We start from the raw sequence: 19,677 nt of genomic DNA, 5'->3' as shown, positions 1-19,677 counted from the left end.
ATTTCAGCTTTTATTTATTTCATCACATTCCCAGTGGGTCAGAAGTTTACATACACTCAATTAGTATTTGGTAGCATTGCCTTTAAATTGTTTAACTTGGGTCAAACGTTTCGGGTAGCCTTCCACAAGCTTCCCACAATAAGTTGGTTGAATTTTGGCCCATTCCTCCTGACAGAGCTGGTGTAACTGAGTCAGGTTTGTAGGCCTCCTTGCTCGCACACGCTTTTTCAGTTCTGCCCACACATTTTCAATAGGATTGAGGTCAGGGCTTTGTGATGGCCACTCCAATACCTTGACTTTGTTGTCCTTAAGTCATTTTGCCACAACTTTGGAAGTATGCTTGGGGTCATTGTCCATTTGGAAGACCCATTTGCGACCAAGCTTTAACTTCCTGACTGATGTCTTGAGATGTTGCTTCAATATATCCACGTAATTTTCCTTCCTCATGATGCTATCTATTTTGTGAAGTGCACCAGTGCCTCCTGCAGCAAAGCACCCCCGTGCTTCAAGGTTGGGATGGTGTTCTTCGGCTTGCAAGTTACGTTCATCTCTAGGAGATAGAACGCGTCTCCTTCCTGAGCGGTATGATGGCTGCGTGGTCCCATGGTGTTTATACTTGCGTACTATTGTTTGTACAGATGAACGTGGTACCTTCAGGCGTTTGGAAATTGCTCCCAAGGATGAACCAGACTTGTGGAGGTCTACCATTTTTTTTCTGAATTATTGGCTAATTTATTTTGATTTTCCCATGATGTCAAGCAAAGAGGCACTGAGTTTGAAGGTAGGCCTTGAAATACATCCACAGGTACACCTCCAATTGACTCAAATTATGTCAATTAGCCTATCAGAAGCTTCTAAAGCCATAACATCATTTTCTGGAATTTTCCAAGCTTTTTAAAGGCACAGTCAACTTAGTGTATGTAAATTTCTGACCCACTGGAATTGTGATACAGTGAATTATAAGTGAAATAATCTGTCTGTAAACAATTGTTGGAAAAATTACTTGTGTTATGCACAAAGTAGATGTCCTAACCGACATGCCAAAACTATAGTTTGTTAACAAGATATTTGTGGAGTGGTTGAAAAACGAGTTTTAATGACTCCAACCTAAGTGAATGTAAACTTCCGACTTCAACTGTAGGTCCTGGATGGCAGGAAGCTTGGCTGTACGCATTACCCTCTGTAGCGCCTTACGGTCGGATGCCGAGCAGTTGCCATACCAGGCAGTGATGCAACCAGTCAAGATGCTCTCGATGGTGCAGCTGTATAACCTTTTGAGGATCTGGGGACCCATGCCAAATCGTTTCAGTCTCCTAAGGGGGAAAAAGTGTTGTTGTGCCTCTTCACGACTTTCTTGGTGTGTTTGGACCATGATAGTTTGTTGGTGATGTGGACATCAAGGAACTTGAAACTCTCGACCCGCTCCGCTTCTTAGCTACAGTAAACATATCTCTCTGGCATATTACATAATTTATGCAGCAGCATACAATACATTTTTGGCCTCACCTTGTTGTGCGGTGCTCACTTGAACAGGACGGTGGCACAGCGGTCCTTCTTGTGGGCAAATTTTGTCATCAAACTTTGTCATCAAAGTCTGCCATTCTCTTGATTTATGGTGCTTTCAAGACAACTGGGAACACTGGAAAAAAACAAGGTTGAATCATGACGTCAGTGATCTTCAGGTCGCCGTTCTAGAAAGAGGCCAGAGTTCCCGACTTGGAATTCCAGAGATGGATGACAGTTCAAAACGTATTTTCCCAGTCGGAGCTCGTTTTTTTCAGAGTTCCCAGTTGTCTTGAACTCACTAAAGTCTGAGATTTCCCAGTTCCAAGTTTCCAGTCGTTTTGAACACGGCAGAAAGTCATGCTGGATTGACAGCATGGACAATGTATCCAACCTTTTCTGGCCCGTGGTGTTGCATGTGAATGTTTATCCTTTTAAGCTTGGAAAAGAGACCCTTAAACCCAGACTTGGGACCACACACCCACTCCACTGAATAGCAGGCTACTGATTGCTTTGCAATTCTTGCAGTTAGCCACCGATTCCTTCCAAACCACTCATTGTTGAATTTGCGATTTCCAACTTGTGTAATGTTTATGTTCAATGGCCGATGAGCACTGATATTTTTTATCTATAATTTCTCTTCATATGACAAGGATTTAAAAGGATTTGCCAGTAGATTGCCGACTTGATTCATGATGATGACTGCTTGTCTAGCTTGCTAGCTAAGATTTTGAAAGTAAGATGTTGACATGATCAGTCCAATCAAAGCTACGGTAGATATAACATGATTTGACGTCATTTTATCTGTGGCCAATGACCTTGAGCCTTCTTGGATGGGCACTTCTAATGTAACTCTATGGCAGCACCCAAGGGGGCTTGAATTTTCTAGCTCTACCCTTAGATTTTGCGGTGACATAGTGTCCGCATGAGTGACAGAACACTGAGCCAATCACTGCGCAACTAGAGAACATTACCAACCCCCTTAGCTCCGTATTTTCCGCTGGCTGCCCCACCGCCACAGAAAGCACTGAGCTGGGCTGAAACACCTGCATGTTGGAGCTGCCTTACTCAAGAAAGCAAAAAAAGACACCATGTTTGTATGGAGGCTTCTATTTATTTATTACATTGTTTGCAAACTGATATGTGAGACGTATTAATGCCAAAATAACAAATAAATAATAATAAAACAGGCCTTTTTATTTATTTATTTTATTTGACCTAAACTGGTGGGGCTCAAAACAGTTGGGGATCTGCCCCACCTGCCCTGAATGACGGGTCGCCACTGGTTGTACCTGTGTGTGTGTGTGTGTGTGTGTGTGTGTGTGTGTGTGTATCATACCTGTGTGTGTGTATGTGTCCTACCTTTGTGTGTGTGTGTGTGTGTGTGTGTGTGTGTGTGTGTGTACACTGAGTGTACAAAACATTAAGAACATCTTCCTAATATTGAGTTGCACTCTGTTCTGTGTGTACCTGTATGTTAACTATAGTCTGCTGTAGGGTGGACCAGCTCCCTTCCTGGGGGGGGGGGGCACGCAATTGACTTGGAGTGGTGTGTATGCGTGCCAGGTGTGTATGTGTGAGAGAGGGAAAATGAGAAAGTGTGTGTGTGTGTGTGAGAGGGAAAATTAGAAAGTGTGTGTGTGTGTGTGTGAGAGGGAAAATGAGAAAGTGTGTGTGTGTGTGTGTGAGAGGGAAAATGAGAAAGTGTGTGTGTGTGTGTGTGTGTGAGAGGGAAAATGAGAAAGTGTGTGTGTGTGTGTGTGTGTGTGGGAGAGGGAAAATGAGAAAGTGTGTGTGTGTATGTGTGTGTGTGTGTGGGAGAAAAAGAGAGAGAGAGAGAGAGTGTATCGGCCTAGTCTCTGCGTCCAAAGCCTGGGGATTTCCTGAGGACCCTAGGCACCTCTCTGGGCAACATATGGACCTGGCAGATGGACAGAAATAGAGAAAGACAAATCTTATTCACCTACTTTACTATACGAATATAAAAAATTAAATAAAACAAAAGATAATTTGCATCTTTGACCATCCCTCCTTCTCTGTGTCTTATTGACTCTGTTCTCTCCTCCTCTTCATCAGCTGTTAGGTCAACAACACCGGGCCCACGTGGCTTCTCCTCTTCACTCCTCCTATCCTTCTTTCCTCCTATTTAAGAGGGAGTGAGAGGGGGTGAGAGGGGGTGAGAGGGGGTGAGAGGGAGTGAGAGGGGGTGAGAGGGAGTGAGAGGGGGTGAGAGGGGGTGAGAGGGAGTGAGAGGGGGTGAGAGGGAGTGAGAGGGAGTGAGAGGGAGTGAGAGGGAGTGAGAGGGGGTGAGAGGGGAGTGAGAGGGGGTGAGAGGGAGTGAGAGGGGGTGAGAGGGGGTGAGAGGGAGTGAGAGGGGGTGAGAGGGGGTGAGAGGGAGTGAGAGGGGGTGAGAGGGGGTGAGAGGGAGTGAGAGGGAGTGAGAGGGGGTGAGAGGGGGTGAGAGGGAGTGAGAGGGGGTGAGAGGGAGTGAGAGGGAGTGAGAGGGAGTGAGAGGGAGTGAGAGGGGGTGAGAGGGAGTGAGAGGGAGTGAGAGGGGGTGAGAGGGGGTGAGAGGGAGTGAGAGGGAGTGAGAGGGAGTGAGAGGGAGTGAGAGGGGTGAGAGGGAGTGAGAGGGGGGTGAGAGGGAGTGAGAGGGAGTGAGAGGGGGTGAGAGGGAGTGAGAGGGAGTGAGAGGGGGTGAGAGGGAGTGAGAGGGGGGTGAGAGGGAGTGAGAGGGGGTGAGAGGGGTGAGAGGGTGTGAGAGGGAGTGAGAGGGTGTGAGTGGGGGGTGAGAGGGTGTGAGAGGGAGTGAGAGGGAGTGAGAGGGGGTGAGAGGGGGTGAGAGGGGGTGAGAGGGAGTGAGAGGGAGTGAGAGGGGGTGAGAGGGGGTGAGAGGGAGTGAGAGGGAGTGAGAGGGGGTGAGAGGGTGTGAGAGGGGGTGAGAGGGTGTGAGAGGGGGGTGAGAGGGTTTGAGAGGGAGTGAGAGGGGGGTGAGAGGGTGTGAGAGGGGGTGAGAGGGTGTGAGAGGGGGTGAGAGGGGGTGAGAGGGTGAGAGGGAGTGAGAGGGGGGTGAGAGGGTGAGAGGGGGGTGAGAGGGTGTGAGAGGGGTGAGAGGGTGTTAAAGGGAGTGAGAGGGAATGAGAGGGAGTGAGAGGGAGTGAGAGGGGGTGAGAGGGAGTGAGAGGGAGTGAGAGGGGGTGAGAGGGAGTGAGAGGGGGTGAGAGGGAGTGAGAGGGGGTGAGAGGGAGTGAGAGGGGTGTGAGAGGGGGTGAGAGGGGCGTGAGAGTGGGTGAGAGGGAGTGAGAGGGAGTGAGAGGGGGTGAGAGGGTGTGAGAGGGGGTGAGAGGGTGTGAGAGGGGGGTGAGAGGGAGTGAGAGGGAGTGAGAGGGGGTGAGAGGGTATGAGAAGGAGTGAGAGAGTATGAGAGGGGGTGAGAGGGGGTGAGAGGGTGTGAGAGGGAGTGAGAGGGGGTGAGAGGGTGTGAGAGGGAGTGAGAGGGGGTGAGAGGCAGTGAGAGGGAGTGAGAGGGGGTGAGAGGGAGTGAGAGGGGGGTGAGAGGGAGTGAGAGGGAGTGAGAGGGGGGTGAGAGGGTGGGAGAGGGGGGTGAGAGGCGGTGAGAGGCGGTGAGAGGGAGTGAGAGGGTGTGAGAGGGAGTGAGAGGGGGGTAGAGGCGGTGAGAGGGAGTGAGAGGGGTGAGAGGGAGTGAGAGGGGGGTGAGAGGGAGTGAGAGGGAGTGAGAGGGGGTGAGAGGGTGTGAGAGGGGGTGAGAGGGTGTGAGAGGGGGTGAGAGGGTGTGAGAGGGAGTGAGAGGGGGTGAGAGGGTGTGAGAGGGGTGAGAGGGTGTGAGAGGGGGTGAGAGGGAGTGAGAGGGTGTGAGAGGGAGTGAGAGGGGGTGAGAGGGTGTGAGAGGGGGGTGAGAGGGTGTGAGAGGGGGTGAGAGGGTGTTAAAGGGAGTGAGAGGGAATGAGAGGGAGTGAGAGGGAGTGAGAGGGGGTGAGAGGGAGTGAGAGGGAGTGAGAGGGGGGTGAGAGGGAGTGAGAGGGGGTGAGAGGGAGTGAGAGGGGGTGAGAGGAGTGAGAGGGTGTAGAGGGGGTGAGAGGCAGTGAGAGTGGGTGAGAGGGAGTGAGAGGGGGTGAGAGGGTGTGAGAGGGGGTGAGAGGGGGTGAGAGGGGGTGAGAGGGTGTGAGAGGGAGTGAGAGGGGGTGAGAGGGTGTGAGAGGGGTGAGAGGGTGTGAGAGGGGGTGAGAGGGGGTGAGAGGGTGTTAAAGGGGAGTGAGAGGGAATGAGAGGGAGTGAGAGGGAGTGAGAGGGGGTGAGAGGGAGTGAGAGGGAGTGAGAGGGGGGTGAGAGGGAGTGAGAGGGGGTGAGAGGAAGTGAGAGGGGTGAGAGGGAGTGAGAGGGAGTGAGAGGGGGTGAGAGGGGGTGAGAGGGAGTGAGAGGGAGTGAGAGGGGGTGAGAGGGAGTGAGAGGGGGTGAGAGGGTGTGAGAGGGAGTGAGAGGGTGTGAGAGGGAGTGAGAGGGTGTGAGAGGGTGAGAGGGAGTGAGAGGAGAGTGAGAGGTGTGTGAGAGGGTGTAGTGGGGGTGAGAGGGGGTGAGAGGGAGTGAGAGGGAGTGAGAGGGAGTGAGAGGGGGTGAGAGGGATTGAGAGGGGGGTGAGAGGGAGTGAGAGGGAGTGAGAGGGAGTGAGAGGGGGTGAGAGGGTTGAGAGGGAGTGAGAGGGTGTGAGAGGGATTGAGAGGGGGTGAGAGGGAGTGAGAGGGAGTGAGAGGGTGTGAGAGGGTGTGAGAGGGTGTGAGAGGGGGGTGAGAGGGTGTGAGAGGGATTGAGAGGGGGTGAGAGGGAGTGAGAGGGAGTGAGAGGGGTGAGAGGGTGTGAGAGGGAGTGAGAGTGGGTGAGAGGGTGTGAGAGGGAGTGAGAGGGTGTGAGAGGGAGTGAGAGGGTGTGAGAGGGAGTGAGAGGGTGTGAGAGGGAGTGAGAGGGGGTGAGAGGGTGTGAGAGGGGGTGAGAGGGAGTGAGAGGGAGTGAGAGGTGTGAGAGGGGGTGAGAGGGAGTGAGAGGGAGTGAGAGGGGGTGAGAGGGTGTGAGAGGGTGTGAGAGGGGGTGAGAGGGTGTGAGAGGGGGTGAGAGGGAGTGAGAGGGAGTGAGAGGGGGTGAGAGGGTGTGAGAGGGGGTGAGAGGGTGTGAGAGGGGGGTGAGAGGGTGTGAGAGGGGGTGAGAGGGTGTGAGAGGGAGTGAGAGGGGGTGAGAGGGTGGAGAGGGTGTGAGAGGGGGTGAGAGGGTGTGAGAGGGGGGTGAGAGGGTGTGAGAGGGAGTGAGAGGATGTGAGAGGGGGGTGAGAGGGGTGTGAGAGGGATTGAGAGGGGGTGAGAGGGAGTGAGAGGGAGTGAGAGGGAGTGAGAGGGGGTGAGAGGGTGTGAGAGGGGGTGAGAGGGTGTGAGAGGGAGTGAGAGTGGGTGAGAGGGTGTGAGAGGGAGTGAGAGGGTGTGAGAGGGAGTGAGAGGGTGTGAGAGGGAGTGAGAGGGTGTGAGAGGGGGTGAGAGGGAGTGAGAGGGAGTGAGAGGGGGTGAGAGGGTGTGAGAGGGTGTGAGAGGGGGTGAGAGGGTGTGAGAGGGAGTGAGAGGGAGTGAGAGGGTGTGAGAGGGGGGTGAGAGGGAGTGAGAGGGAGTGAGAGGGGGTGAGAGGGTGTGAGAGGGGGTGAGAGGGGGTGAGAGGGTGAGAGGGGGGTGAGAGGGTGTGAGAGGGAGTGAGAGGGGGTGAGAGGGTGTGAGAGGGGGTGCGAGGGTGTGAGAGGGGGTGAGAGGGTGTGAGAGGGGGTGAGAGGGTGTGAGAGGGAGTGAGAGGGGGTGAGAGGGAGTGAGAGGGGGTGAGAGGGTGTGAGAGGGTGTGAGAGGGGGGGAGAGGGAGCGAGAGGGAGTGAGAGGGGGTGAGAGGGGTGAGAGGGTGTGAGAGGGTGTAGAGGGGGTGAGAGGGTGTGAGAGGGAGTGAGAGGGGGTGAGAGGGTGAGAGAGAGGGTGAGAGGGTTGAGAGGGGGTGAGAGGGTGTGAGAGGGAGTGAGAGGGGGTGAGAGGGTGTGAGAGGGTGTGAGAGGGGGTGAGAGGGTGTGAGAGGGTGTGAGAGGGAGTGAGAGGGAGTGAGAGGGAGTGAGAGGGGGTGAGAGGGTGTGAGAGGGTGTGAGAGGGGGGTGAGAGGGTGTGAGAGGGGGTGAGAGGGTGTGAGAGGGTCTGAGAGGGTGTGAGAGGGAGTGAGAGTGGGTGAGAGGGTGTGAGAGGGAGTGAGAGGGTGTGAGAGGGAGTGAGAGGGTGTGAGAGGGAGTGAGAGGGTGTAGAGGGGGTGAGAGGGAGTGAGAGGGAGTGAGAGGGGGTGAGAGGGTGTGAGAGGGTGAGAGGGGGTGAGAGGGTGTGAGAGGGGGTGAGAGGGAGTGAGAGGGAGTGAGAGGGTGTGAGAGGGGGTGAGAGGGAGTGAGAGGGAGTGAGAGGGGGCTGAGAGGGTGTGAGAGGGTGTGAGAGGGGGTGAGAGGGTGTGAGAGGGGGTGAGAGGGAGTGAGAGGGAGTGAGAGGGGGGTGAAAGGGGTGTGAGAGGGGGTGAGAGGGTGTGAGAGGGGGTGAGAGGGTGTGAGAGGGGTGAGAGGGTGAGAGGGAGTGAGAGGGGGTGAGAGGGTGTGAGAGGGGGTGAGAGGTGTGAGAGGGGGTGAGAGGGGGTGAGAGGGTGTGAGAGGGAGTGAGAGGGTGTGAGAGGGGGTGAGAGGGTGTGAGAGGGATTGAGAGGGGGGTGAGAGGGAGTGAGAGGGAGTGAGAGGGGGTGAGAGGGTGTGAGAGGGGGTGAGAGGGGGTGAGAGGGTGTGAGAGGGAGTGAGAGTGGGTGAGAGGGTGTGAGAGGGAGTGAGAGGGTGTGAGAGGGAGTGAGAGGGTGTGAGAGGGAGTGAGAGGGTGTGAGAGGGGGTGAGAGGGAGTGAGAGGGAGTGAGAGGGGGTGAGAGGGGTGAGAGGGTGTGAGAGGGTGAGAGGGTTGAGAGGGAGTGAGAGGGTGTGAGAGGGGGGTGAGAGGGAGTGAGAGGGAGTAGAGGGGTGAGAGGGTGTGAGAGGGTGAGAGGGTGTGAGAGGGTGTGAGAGGGGTGAGAGGGAGTGAGAGGGAGTGAGAGGGTGAGAGGGTGAGAGGGGTGAGAGGGTGTGAGAGGGGGTGAGAGGGTGTGAGAGGGGGTGAGAGGTGTGAGAGGGAGTGAGAGGGGGTGAGAGGGTGTGAGAGGGTGTGAGAGGGGGTGAGAGGGTGTAGAGGGGGGTGAGAGGGTGTAGAGGGAGTGAGAGGGAGTGAGAGGGGGTGAGAGGGTGTGAGAGGGTGTGAGAGGGGGTGAGAGGGTGTGAGAGGGTGAGAGGGTGAGAGGGTCTGAGAGGGAGTGAGAGGGTGTGAGAGGGAGTGAGAGGGAGTGAGAAGGAGTGAGAGGGAGAGACAGGGAGTGAGAGGGGGTGAGATGGAGTGAGAGGGGGTGAGATGGAGTGAGAGGGGGGTGAGAGGGGGTGAGATGGAGTGAGAGGGGGTGAGAGGGGGGTGAGAGGGGGTGAGATGGAGTGAGAGGGGGGTGAGAGGGAGTGAGAGGGGGTGAGAGGGGGGTGAGATGGAGTGAGAGGGGGTGAGAGGGGGTGAGAGGGGGTGAGATGGAGTGAGAGGGGGTGAGAGGGGGTGAGAGGGAGTGAGAGGGGGTGAGAGGAGTGAGAGGGGGTGAGAGGGAGTGAGAGGGGGGTGAGAGGTGAGAGGGGGTGAGAGGGGGGTGAGAGGGAGTGAGAGGGGGTGAGAGGGGTTGAGAGGGGTTGAGAGATCATGGGGAGAGAGGGACAGGGTGCAAGGGGAGAAAGGGGGAGATATGACCCCCCAAAAAAAACACAGCGAGAGAAAATAGGATGCCATCACCGAAAAGAGAAAGAAGGTGAAAGTGTGTGAACAAACAAGTAACTAACGACTCTCTGTAGAGTTAGTAGAACAACATATCCTCCAGACCTCTTCTGGGGTACATACTCTCTTCCTCCTCTCTCCTTCCCTCCATCCTTCTCTTTCCTAGAGGGCTGTTTGTACGGAGCCAGGTTGTTGTTGCTACGGCGACAGGGGGCTGCCATCACACCAGCATGGAGGGAGAGATCCTGGTTCGAATCCAGCCGTAACCGGTGACCTTTGAAATGATTTAATTGCATGAGCAACTTATTAACACTAATGCCGAAAATCATGCATTCATAGATGAGGGGATGTAGCTCAGTGGTAGAGCGCATGCTTTGCATGTATGAGGCCCCGGGTTCAATCCTCGGCATCTCCATGGACCCTCCAATCTCAGCATGTCAAGCTTTGAAAAGGCAGCTGTGATTCAGCATCTCTTTCCCTCCCGAGTGGCGCAGTGGTCTAGTGCATCGCTGTGACACTAGAGATCCTGGTTCGTAGCCGGCCGCGACCGGGAGACCCTCGGGGCGGCGCACAATTGGCCCAGGGGAGGGAATGGCCCGCAGGGATGTAGCTCAGTTGGTAGAGCATGGCATTTGCAACCCAGGGTTGTGTGTTCGATTTCCACGGGGGGCCAGTATGAAAAATCAATAAAAAATAATGTATGCACTCACTAACTGTAAATTGCTCTGGATAAGAGCGTCTGCTAAATGACTGTAATGTAAAATGTTTACCTTTGATATCCCGCGCATGAGTATCCATGAATAAACAGAATATTCCTCATATGGAATAGTAACTGAAATATGGACACTGACTGTAGGCCTATCACCTCTCATGTAGCATAATCAAATCTTAACTCCTGCAGAATTACGCATTTCTTGCAGTAAAATGATACAACAAATGTTAATTTTGTCTTGGGAACAGGAGTGGAGAAATCTCTTGAGGAAAAGCGAATGCCTGTGTGATGTATTATCTTTGACACTGTTATGCAAGCAGACAAGCACAATCTTTCCACTGTTTTGGAGTTATTGCGTTTTCTCCCTGGTCACTAAATGAAACAGACAACTTTACCAGTGTTAACTAGATTACTAATGCATTCATTCTATAAATGTAAGACATTATTCTTGTGAGCACTACTTTATTTAGTCTTCTGGGGCAACAAGTTATGACAGAAGAAAAGCTGCATGTATCTAACTATAGTTGACAAACAAATGTGGGAAAAAAAAATTTATAATTTTTTTATTTCACCTTTATTTAACCAGGTAAGCCGGTTGAGAACAAGTTCTCATTTACAACTGCGACCTGGCCAAGATAAAGCAAAGCAGTGCGATAAAAAACAAACAAAAAAAACACAGAGTTACATATGGGGTAAAACAAAACATCAATCAATCAATCAATTTTATTTTATATAGCCCTTCTTACATCAGCTAATATCTCGAAGTGCTGTACAGAAACCCAGCCTAAAACCCCAAACAGCTAGTAATGCAGGTGTAGAAGCACGGTGGCTAGGAAAAACTCCCTAGAAAGGCCAAAACCTAGGAAGAAACCTAGAGAGGAACCAGGCTATGAGGGGTGGCCAGTCCTCTTCTGGCTGTGCCGGGTGGAGATTATAACAGAACCATGCCAAGATGTTCAAAAATGTTCATAAGTGACAAGCATGGTCAAATAATAATCAGGAATAAATCTCAATAAATCAACATAAAGTCAAAAATACAAACAGAAAAGATATAAACCTATGGCCAAGTAAATGTCAGAAATTATAAACAGAAAGTTAGGGCTATACGGTCCAGTACGGAGTATATATATCAGCAACAATACATTATTATGGAATTATGGTGGACTGAACTGTGCAGGTAGCCTACTTTTTGAAGTGATTTGTTTGTCAGTCAGATGAAAACGTCATACAACACCCATGATATGCGAAACAGCCTCCGCGAAAAACAACAGGAAACGGGATAAGATGTTTACGTGCCACAGTACACCGTCTAAAATCAGCATAGCCCAGGCGTCTTATCCGGGTCTCTCATAACCCGAAAAAGTTTGTATCTCGGTTATTGGAAACTGGATATTATGTTTCTATGCGGTGAACTCAAAAACAGAATACTTGATTATCCCGAATAATAACGGGATATTGGTGTGCTTGTAAACGTGGTCATTGCCGTGAACTACCTTTAACACCTATTGATGATAGCTAGTATCTTCTGGTGGGGGAAGTTTTAGGAGCCCCAAGGCTTACTAAACGTTAACACGCATCGCTTAAGGATAAGGAACGTATCTTTCATATCAGCTTCAAATAATTTTCTAAAAACAAAAGGTTAAATTACTACACACCTTTATATGGTTCCCATAAAGGCATGCTACAGGGCTTGTTTTATGGAAAACAGACGGAAGGTGCTGATTAGCTATGGGTGTCCCTGAACACCTTGGTGTAAACGGAAGACAGATGCCACAAATGTATGTTTGTTGTCAGTGAAAAATACTGTCGGCTGCAACTGTTAAAACCGGTTAAAACAGTGTACAGTAACTGTATATTTAGCATTTGTGAAATTATTTTGATGTGATATGAAAGTAGAGGGCTTTATGTTTCTAGAACGTACCGATTCCCGTTTAGATAGAGTATTTGGCTGTTTTTTGGCTTCCACAGCCAATTCACCTGTAAAACAGAACATGTCATTGGACTTTAAGGAAAAACGTTAGGCTCCTTCAGTCCATCACTGGGCTGGCTAGCAAGCTACGAAATCAATCTCACCTGTCACTGTCTGCTCTGCTAGTATTTAAAACAGCGCGTTGGGCGCATACACGGAATGTGAGGACAATATCTGTTTTTTTTGATGAATTGTTACATCAAAAATTAATTTTAGTTCACACGTTAAATTGTTTGTTACTGTTTCCACCGGAAGACTCTAAGGACACCGCTGACCTGCTAAACGACTAATCAAAATCTAAAACGGACTCCTACCTTAACCCTAAACTAATTTTAACCAATTGTGAGATTAAAAATCGGTTTGTGGGTCAGGAGTGTCCGTCGCTAATATTTTCCAAAGGATCATGTGACATGCATGGAGGAAAGTTTGATACAAACCGATTGCGCCATCTGTCGACGAGAATGCAACTGTAAAAGTTACAAATGTATCTTGTATCAACTAAAGACAAAATGCAACAATGTAGCTTCATGCACAAAATAATTATATAAAAAAAACCTTGAGCAAGGCACTTAACACTAATTGCTCCTGTACGTCGCTCTGGATAAGAGCGTCTGCTAAATGACTAAAATGTCATTAAACGCGAGGTAGGAAGCCTACATGGAAACCAAATGTTAACCTTTTGTGTAAAATATTCGCAATAACTGAAGATATTATAATTAAATATTACGTCAGTAAACATGCGACTTTCAATGGGTATTGATTGTTATCTATTACCCTACAAATGCGTAGCCCAATGATTTCCAGATAAATAAACCGTTATGCAACGGTTTTCCCTTATGCAATGCAGGCTCCCATGTGCAGTTAACGTTCAGAATCGCCCCTCAGAACAGAACACACAAGGAGAGATTCCGTTGGATTCCACCAACAAGACCCAACAACGACCAACAGGAATCTACTGCCTCACGGACGTCTACACCTACCTACTCTCTATAGCTCTCTCTATTCTCACTCACCCGCTCTCCCTCACCCACTCTTGCTCCCCTCTCTCTCGCTCTCTCTTCCCCCTCTCCCTCCCTCGCTCACACACACACAGTAGGTCAAAGACTGATACTTTCCAGGAAACAGATTTAATATTGAGCAACAACCAACCTCACCATGATTGTCAAAGTAAGAGTCATTGAACATACAGCAGCATCCAGAACCCACCACACCCATCAAACACACCAGGAAAACAATCTTGCAAAACGGTAAAAAAAAAAAACGAGAGACCTTAAGCAAGTCAAGTTGGCAACATGAGAAGAAAGTCTTTGAAATGCCGCATTCACGACAACTCGGAAACTCAGAACCTCAGAGTTCAAATTTGCGTAAGCTTATTTTTTTGCGGAGCTTCCTATTGGTTGATTATGATACTTTCCTAGTGGGAAACTCGGACCTCATCTTTCTATAACGAGTTTCCAAGTCGGACATTTAAGAGTTTCCGAGTTCTGCTACAGATAAACAAAAATACAACAATTTGATACAAGGCACATTATAGATAGAATGATCGTAAAAATATATATATTCACAGAAAACGAAAACCCATTAATATAGTAGTCATTCAAACACCTGTCCATAAATATAAAAACATATTTATATATTTTTCCATTTATATACTATATTGTACAGTTATAGAAACTATAATATCGTTCCCTACCATGCATATATAGCCTTCTGGTTGTCTTTCCCTTATGAGTAGTCAGGCACTTATCCACTATACAGAAATTCTCAAATACACTGGCCAAGAATCGACTGCAGATTCACACTCAAAAATAACAAAGCCACTTATAGAAAAAAAACGAAAACACCAGAACAAATTCAAACACATTGATATGAAAAGGATGATAAAAGTTTCTATACATTAACCCACAACAAACACCACTTATAGAAAGAAAAAAAAAATAGAAAAACCAACAGTATTATATAGTGGAGTTTATTCTAACCTGAGAATCAGAATCCTATACAATCTCAGCCTGGTACCAGATCTGTGTATTGTCTTGCCAACTCCTATGGTCATAGTCTTGTCAAACACCATAGGAGATGGCTATACAACACAAACAGACCAGGAATCAGGCTAGAATAATCACACTGTGCTTTCCCAATATGCACGTAGTAAATCTCTTCTATAGAAGTTGAATCCCTTCCAAGTCCTATTGGATATGAATGTAAACATGATTGGCACTTTGTTTCACAGTCTCTGTCATTAAACAGTCATTACAGTTGTATAAGATAGGGTTTGGGGTCAATTCCATTTCAATTCAGAAAGTAAAACAAATTCCAATTCCAAATGTTCCTCAAAAGCATTGAAGAGAATTGGAATTTTCAGTGTACTTCCTGAATTGACTGGAATTGAAAAGGAATTGAGACCAACCCTGGCATTGCAGTAAATACAACACCTTACAGTAGTATAGGGTGCAATATTTCCTATTGCCCACCATTTGGAACTTTCAGTAGTGTAAACCCAAAACAAACATTGGTTATTTGCATCAATCAAATGCATAATAGCATTAAAACACACAGGATAAATTCATAGCAAAGTACATCTGTAAATATATTAATCCCTTTACTGAATATATTAGAGAGTTGTGTTTTTTCTTTGTACAGATAAACATCAGGAGGAGAGTTCCAGGTAAAACCCAGAATAATCTCAAACTGAGGCATAATCTCAATCCTAATCTCACATGTTGTTTCATATGTAAAATGGATGTTCCTTTAACGTTTCAGATTTACCTGATGACAGTTTTGACAAACACAACCGTTATCCTATTCCTACCTCTCCTCCATCCCCCCCTCTTTCTACTGCGCCCCCGACCCTGTAGTATCATCACTATCCTGACCATTCGAAAGCGGCGACCCAGGCATCGATTCCTCACCCCCCTCACCTGCCCCTCTCCCCCCTTTCGCCCCCTTCCCCCGCAGGAAGGCGGAGTTGGGGTGGAGGGCGTGGTAGTGTTTGAGCAGTGCATCCTGGGAAGGGGCGGTGTGGCCACACTCCTCACAGACGTAGAGTTTGTTGCGTCTCTCTTTATAGGCGTACTGCAGGGTCACACCGTGGATCTTCTTCATGTGAGACTCTAGAGAGCAGCGCTGGGTGAAGGCCTTGTCGCAGAGAGAACACTTGTAGGGACGCACTCCTAGAGAGGGAGGGAGAGAGGGATCGGGTTAGAGGTGGAGGGAGAGAGGGAGGGAGGGACGGGTTAGAGGTGGAGGGAGAGAGGGACGGGTTAGAGGTGGAGGGAGAGAGGGACGGGTTAGAGGTGGAGGGAGAGAGAGGGAGGGAGGGAGGGGTTAGAGGTGGAGGGAGAGAGGGACGGGTTAGAGGTGGAGGGAGAGAGGGACGGGTTAGAGGTGGAGGGAGAGAGAGGGAGGGAGGGAGGGGTTAGAGGTGGAGGGAGAGAGGGAGGGGTTAGAGGTGGAGGGAGGGAGAGAGGGACGGGTTAGAGGATGGAGGGAGAGAGAGGGAGGGAGGGAGGGGTTAGAGGTGGAGGGAGAGAGGGAGGGACGGGTTAGAGGTGGAGGGAGGGAGGGAGGGAGGGACGGGGTTAGAGGTGGAGGGAGAGAGAGGGAGGGAGGGAGGGGTTAGGAGGTGGAGGGAGGGAGGGAGGGAGGGACGGGTTAGAGGTGGAGGGAGGGAGGGAGGGAGGGACGGGTTAGAGGTAGAGGGAGAGAGAGAGGGACGGGTTAGAGGTGGAGGGAGGGAGGGAGGGAGGGACGGGTTAGAGGTGGAGGGAGAGAGAGGGAGGGAGGAGGGGTTAGGAGGTGGAGGGAGGGAGGGAGGGAGGGACGGGTTAGAGGTGGAGGGAGAGAGGGAGGGTTAGAGGTGGAGGGAGAGAGAGAGGGACGGGTTAGAGGTAGAGGGAGAGAGAGGGAGGGAGGGAGGGGTTAGAGGTGGAGGGAGGGAGGGAGGGAGGGACGGGTTAGAGGTGGAGGGAGGGAGGGAGGGAGGGAGGTTAGAGGTGGAGGGAGGGAGGGAGGGAGGGACGGGTTAGAGGTGGAGGGAGAGAGGGAGGGGTTAGAGGTGGAGGGAGAGAGAGAGGGACGGGTTAGAGGTAGAGGGAGAGAGAGGGAGGGGTTAGAGGTGGAGGGAGGGAGGGACGGGTTAGAGGTGGAGGGAGAGAGGGAGGGGTTAGAGGTGGAGGGAGAGAGGGAGGGAGGGACGGGTTAGAGGTGGAGGGAGGGAGGGAGGGAGGGACGGGTTAGAGGTGGAGGGAGAGAGGGAGGAGGGAGGGGTTAGAGGTGGAGGGAGGGAGGGAGGGACGGGTTAGAGGTGGAGGGAGGGAGGAGGGAGGGAGGGACGGGTTAGGAGGTGGAGGGAGAGAGGGAGGGAGGGACGGGTTAGAGGTGGAGGGAGAGAGGGAGGGAGGGACGGGTTAGAGGTGGAGGGAGAGAGGGAGGGAGGGACGGGTTAGAGGTGGAGGGAGGGAGGGAGGGAGGGACGGGTTAGAGGTGGAGGGAGGGAGGGAGGGGTTAGAGGTGGAGGGAGAGAGGGACCGGGTTAGAGGTAGAGGGAGAGAGAGGGACGGGTTAGAGGTGGAGGGAGGGAGGGAGGGAGGGACGAGTTAGAGGTGGAGGGAGAGAGAGGGAGGGAGGAGGGGTTAGAGGTGGAGGGAGGGAGGGAGGGAGGGACGGTTAGAGGTGGAGGGAGGGAGGGAGGAGGGAGGGACGGTTAGAGGTGGAGGGAGAGAGGGAGGGAGGGAGGGGTTAGAGGTGGAGGGAGGGAGGGAGGGAGGGACGGGTTAGAGGTGGAGGGAGGGAGGGAGGGAGGGACAGGTTAGAGGTGGAGGGAGAGAGAGGGAGGAGGGAGGGGTTAGAGGTGGAGGGAGGAGGGAGGGAGGGACGGGTTAGAGGTGGAGGGAGGGAGGGAGGGAGGGACGGTTAGAGGTGGAGGGAGGGAGGAGGGAGGGACGGGTTAGAGGTGGAGGGAGAGAGGGAGGGGTTAGAGGTGGAGGGAGAGAGAGAGGGATCGGGTTAGAGGTAGAGGGAGAGAGAGGGAGGGAGGGAGGGGTTAGAGGTGGAGGGAGGGAGGGAGGGAGGGATCTTAGAGGTGAGGGAGGGAGGGAGGGAGGGACGGGTTAGGAGGTGGAGGGAGGGAGGGAGGGAGGGACGGTTAGAGGTGGAGGGAGGGAGGGAGGGAGGGACGGGTTAGAGGTGGAGGGAGGGAGGGAGGGAGGGACGGGTTAGAGGTGGAGGGAGAGAGGGAGGGAGGGACGGGGTAGAGGTGGAGGGAGAGAGGGAGGGAGGGACGGGTTAGAGGTGGAGGGAGGGAGGGAGGGAGGGAGGGACGAGTTAGAGGTGGAGGGAGGGAGGGAGGGAGGGACGGGTTAGAGGTAGGAGGGAGGGAGGGAGGGAGGGACGGGTTAGAGGTGGAGGGAGAGAGGGAGGGAGGGACGTTAGAGGTGGAGGGAGAGAGAGAGGGACGGGTTAGAGGTGGAGGGAGAGAGGGAGGGAGGGAGGGTTAGAGGTGGAGGGAGAGAGGGACGGGTTAGAGGTGGAGGGAGAGAGGGACGGGTTAGAGGTGGAGGGAGAGAGAGAGGGACGGGTTAGAGGTGGAGGGAGAGAGCAAACTAGAATGCTATTTGGCCCTAAACAGAGAGTACACAGTGGCAGAATACCTGACCACTGTGACTGACCCAAACTTAAGGAAAGCTTTGACTATGTACAGACTCAGTGACCATAGCCTTGCTATTGAGAAAGGCCACCGTAGGCAGACCTGGCTCTCAAGAGAAGACAGGCTATGTGCACACTGCCCACAAAATGAGGTGGAAACTGAGCTGCACTTCCTAACCTCCTGCCAAATGTATGACCATATTAGAGACACATATTTCCCTCAGATTACAGCGATCCACAAAGAATTCAAAACAAACCCAATTTTGATAAACTCCCTTATCTACTGGTGAAAAACCACAGTGTGCCATCACAGCTGCAAGATTTGTGACCTGTTGCCACAAGAAAAGGGCAACCAGTGAAGAACAAACACCATTGTAAATACAACCCATATTTATGTTTATTTATTTTCCCATTTGTACTTTAACTATTTGCACATTGTTACAACACTGTATATATACATAATATGACATTTGAAATGTCTTTATTCTTTTGAAACTTCTGAGTGTAATGTTTACTGTTAATATTTATTGTTTATTTCACTTTTGTTTACTATCTACTTCACTTGCTTTGGCAATGTTAACATACGTTTCCCATGCCAATAAAGCCCTTAAATTGAAAAATTGAAATTGAATTGAGAGGGATGGATTAGAGGTGGAGGGAGAGAGGGACAGGTTAGAGGTGGAGGGAGAGAGGGACGGGTTAGAGGTGGAGGGAGAGAGGGACGGATTAGAGGTGGAGGGAGAGAGGGACGGGTTAGAGGTGGAGGGAGAGAGGGACGGATTAGAGGTGGAGGGAGAGAGGGACGGGTTAGAGGTGGAGGGAGAGAGGGACGGATTAGAGGTGGAGGGAGAGAGGGACGATTAGAGGTGGAGGGAGAGAGGGACTGGATTAGAGGTGGAGGGAGGGAGGACGGATTAGAGGTGGAGGGAGAGAGGGACGGGTTAGAGGTGGAGGGAGGGAGGGACGGATTAGAGGTGGAGGGAGAGAGGGACGGATTAGAGGTGGAGGGAGAGAGAGACGGATTAGAGGTGGAGGGAGAGAGGGACGGATTAGAGGTGGAGGGAGAGAGGGACGGGTTAGAGGTGGAGGGAGAGAGGGACGGATTAGAGGTGGAGGGAGAGAGGGACGGGTTAGAGGTGGAGGGAGAGAGGGACGGGTTAGAGGTGGAAGGAGAGAGGGACGGGTTAGACGTGGAGGGAGAGAGAGACGGATTAGAGGTGGAGGGAGAGAGGGACGGATTAGAGGTGGAGGGAGAGAGGGACGGGTTAGAGGTGGAGGGAGAGAGACGGATTAGAGGTGGAGGGAGAGAGGGACGGATTAGAGGTGGAGGGAGAGAGGGACGGATTAGAGGTGGAGGGAGAGAGGGACGTTAGAGGTGGAAGGAGAGAGGGACGGGTTAGACGTGGAGGGAGAGAGAGACGGATTAGAGGTGGAAGGAGAGAGGGACGGATTAGAGGTGGAGGGAGAGAGAGAGGGGTTAGAGGTGGAGGGAGAGAGGGACGGGTTAGAGGTGGAGGGAGAGAGGGACGGGTTAGAGGTGGAGGGAGAGAGGGACGGGTTAGAGGTGGAGGGAGAGAGGGACGGATTAGAGGTGGAGGGAGAGAGAGAGGGACGGGTTAGAGGTGGAGGGAGAGAGAGGGAGGGAGGGACGGGTTAGAGGTGGAGGGAGAGAGGGACGGGTTAGAGGTGGAGGGAGAGAGGGACGGGTTAGAGGTGGAGGGAGAGAAGAGGAACGAGATAAGATGGAGTAGCACTAGGTGGAGTGAGGGGTAGGTGGAGTGGTTAATGGTTGGTGTGGTGTACATGTGAGTCTGTTCGCCTTACTGTCCATGCTCCTGTGTGTATGTGTGACCTACCTGTGTGTGTGTGTGTGTGTGTGTGTGTGTGTCTGACATACCTGTGTGTGTTCTGACATGTCTCTTCAGGTCGAAGGTGTCATTGAATCCTTTACCACAGTGGTTACACAG

The 19,677-nt window shown here is 51.8% G+C and overlaps 1 protein-coding gene across 1 annotated transcript in view; it reads right to left on the bottom strand.

The window, feature by feature from the left end:
- Nucleotides 1-3,355: 3,355 nt before the first annotated feature.
- LOC121558219 (putative transcription factor Ovo-like 1) overlaps nucleotides 3,356-19,677 on the bottom strand; it is a 31,949-nt gene continuing 15,627 nt past the window's right edge. The window contains exons 4-7 of the mRNA XM_045213785.1: nucleotides 19,608-19,677; nucleotides 14,986-15,237; nucleotides 3,527-3,645; nucleotides 3,356-3,424 (exon numbers count right to left, since the gene is read on the bottom strand). The exon at nucleotides 19,608-19,677 is cut by the window's right edge and continues 75 nt beyond it. Coding sequence (XP_045069720.1) covers nucleotides 3,356-3,424; nucleotides 3,527-3,645; nucleotides 14,986-15,237; nucleotides 19,608-19,677 — 510 coding nt within the window. The remainder of the gene's footprint in view (nucleotides 3,425-3,526; nucleotides 3,646-14,985; nucleotides 15,238-19,607) is intronic.

The sequence above is a fragment of the Coregonus clupeaformis genome, unplaced genomic scaffold, assembly GCF_020615455.1.
Source record: "Coregonus clupeaformis isolate EN_2021a unplaced genomic scaffold, ASM2061545v1 scaf0153, whole genome shotgun sequence".
Taxonomy (NCBI): Eukaryota; Metazoa; Chordata; class Actinopteri; order Salmoniformes; family Salmonidae; genus Coregonus; species Coregonus clupeaformis.
This window is presented reverse-complemented; position numbering and strand designations above follow the sequence as displayed.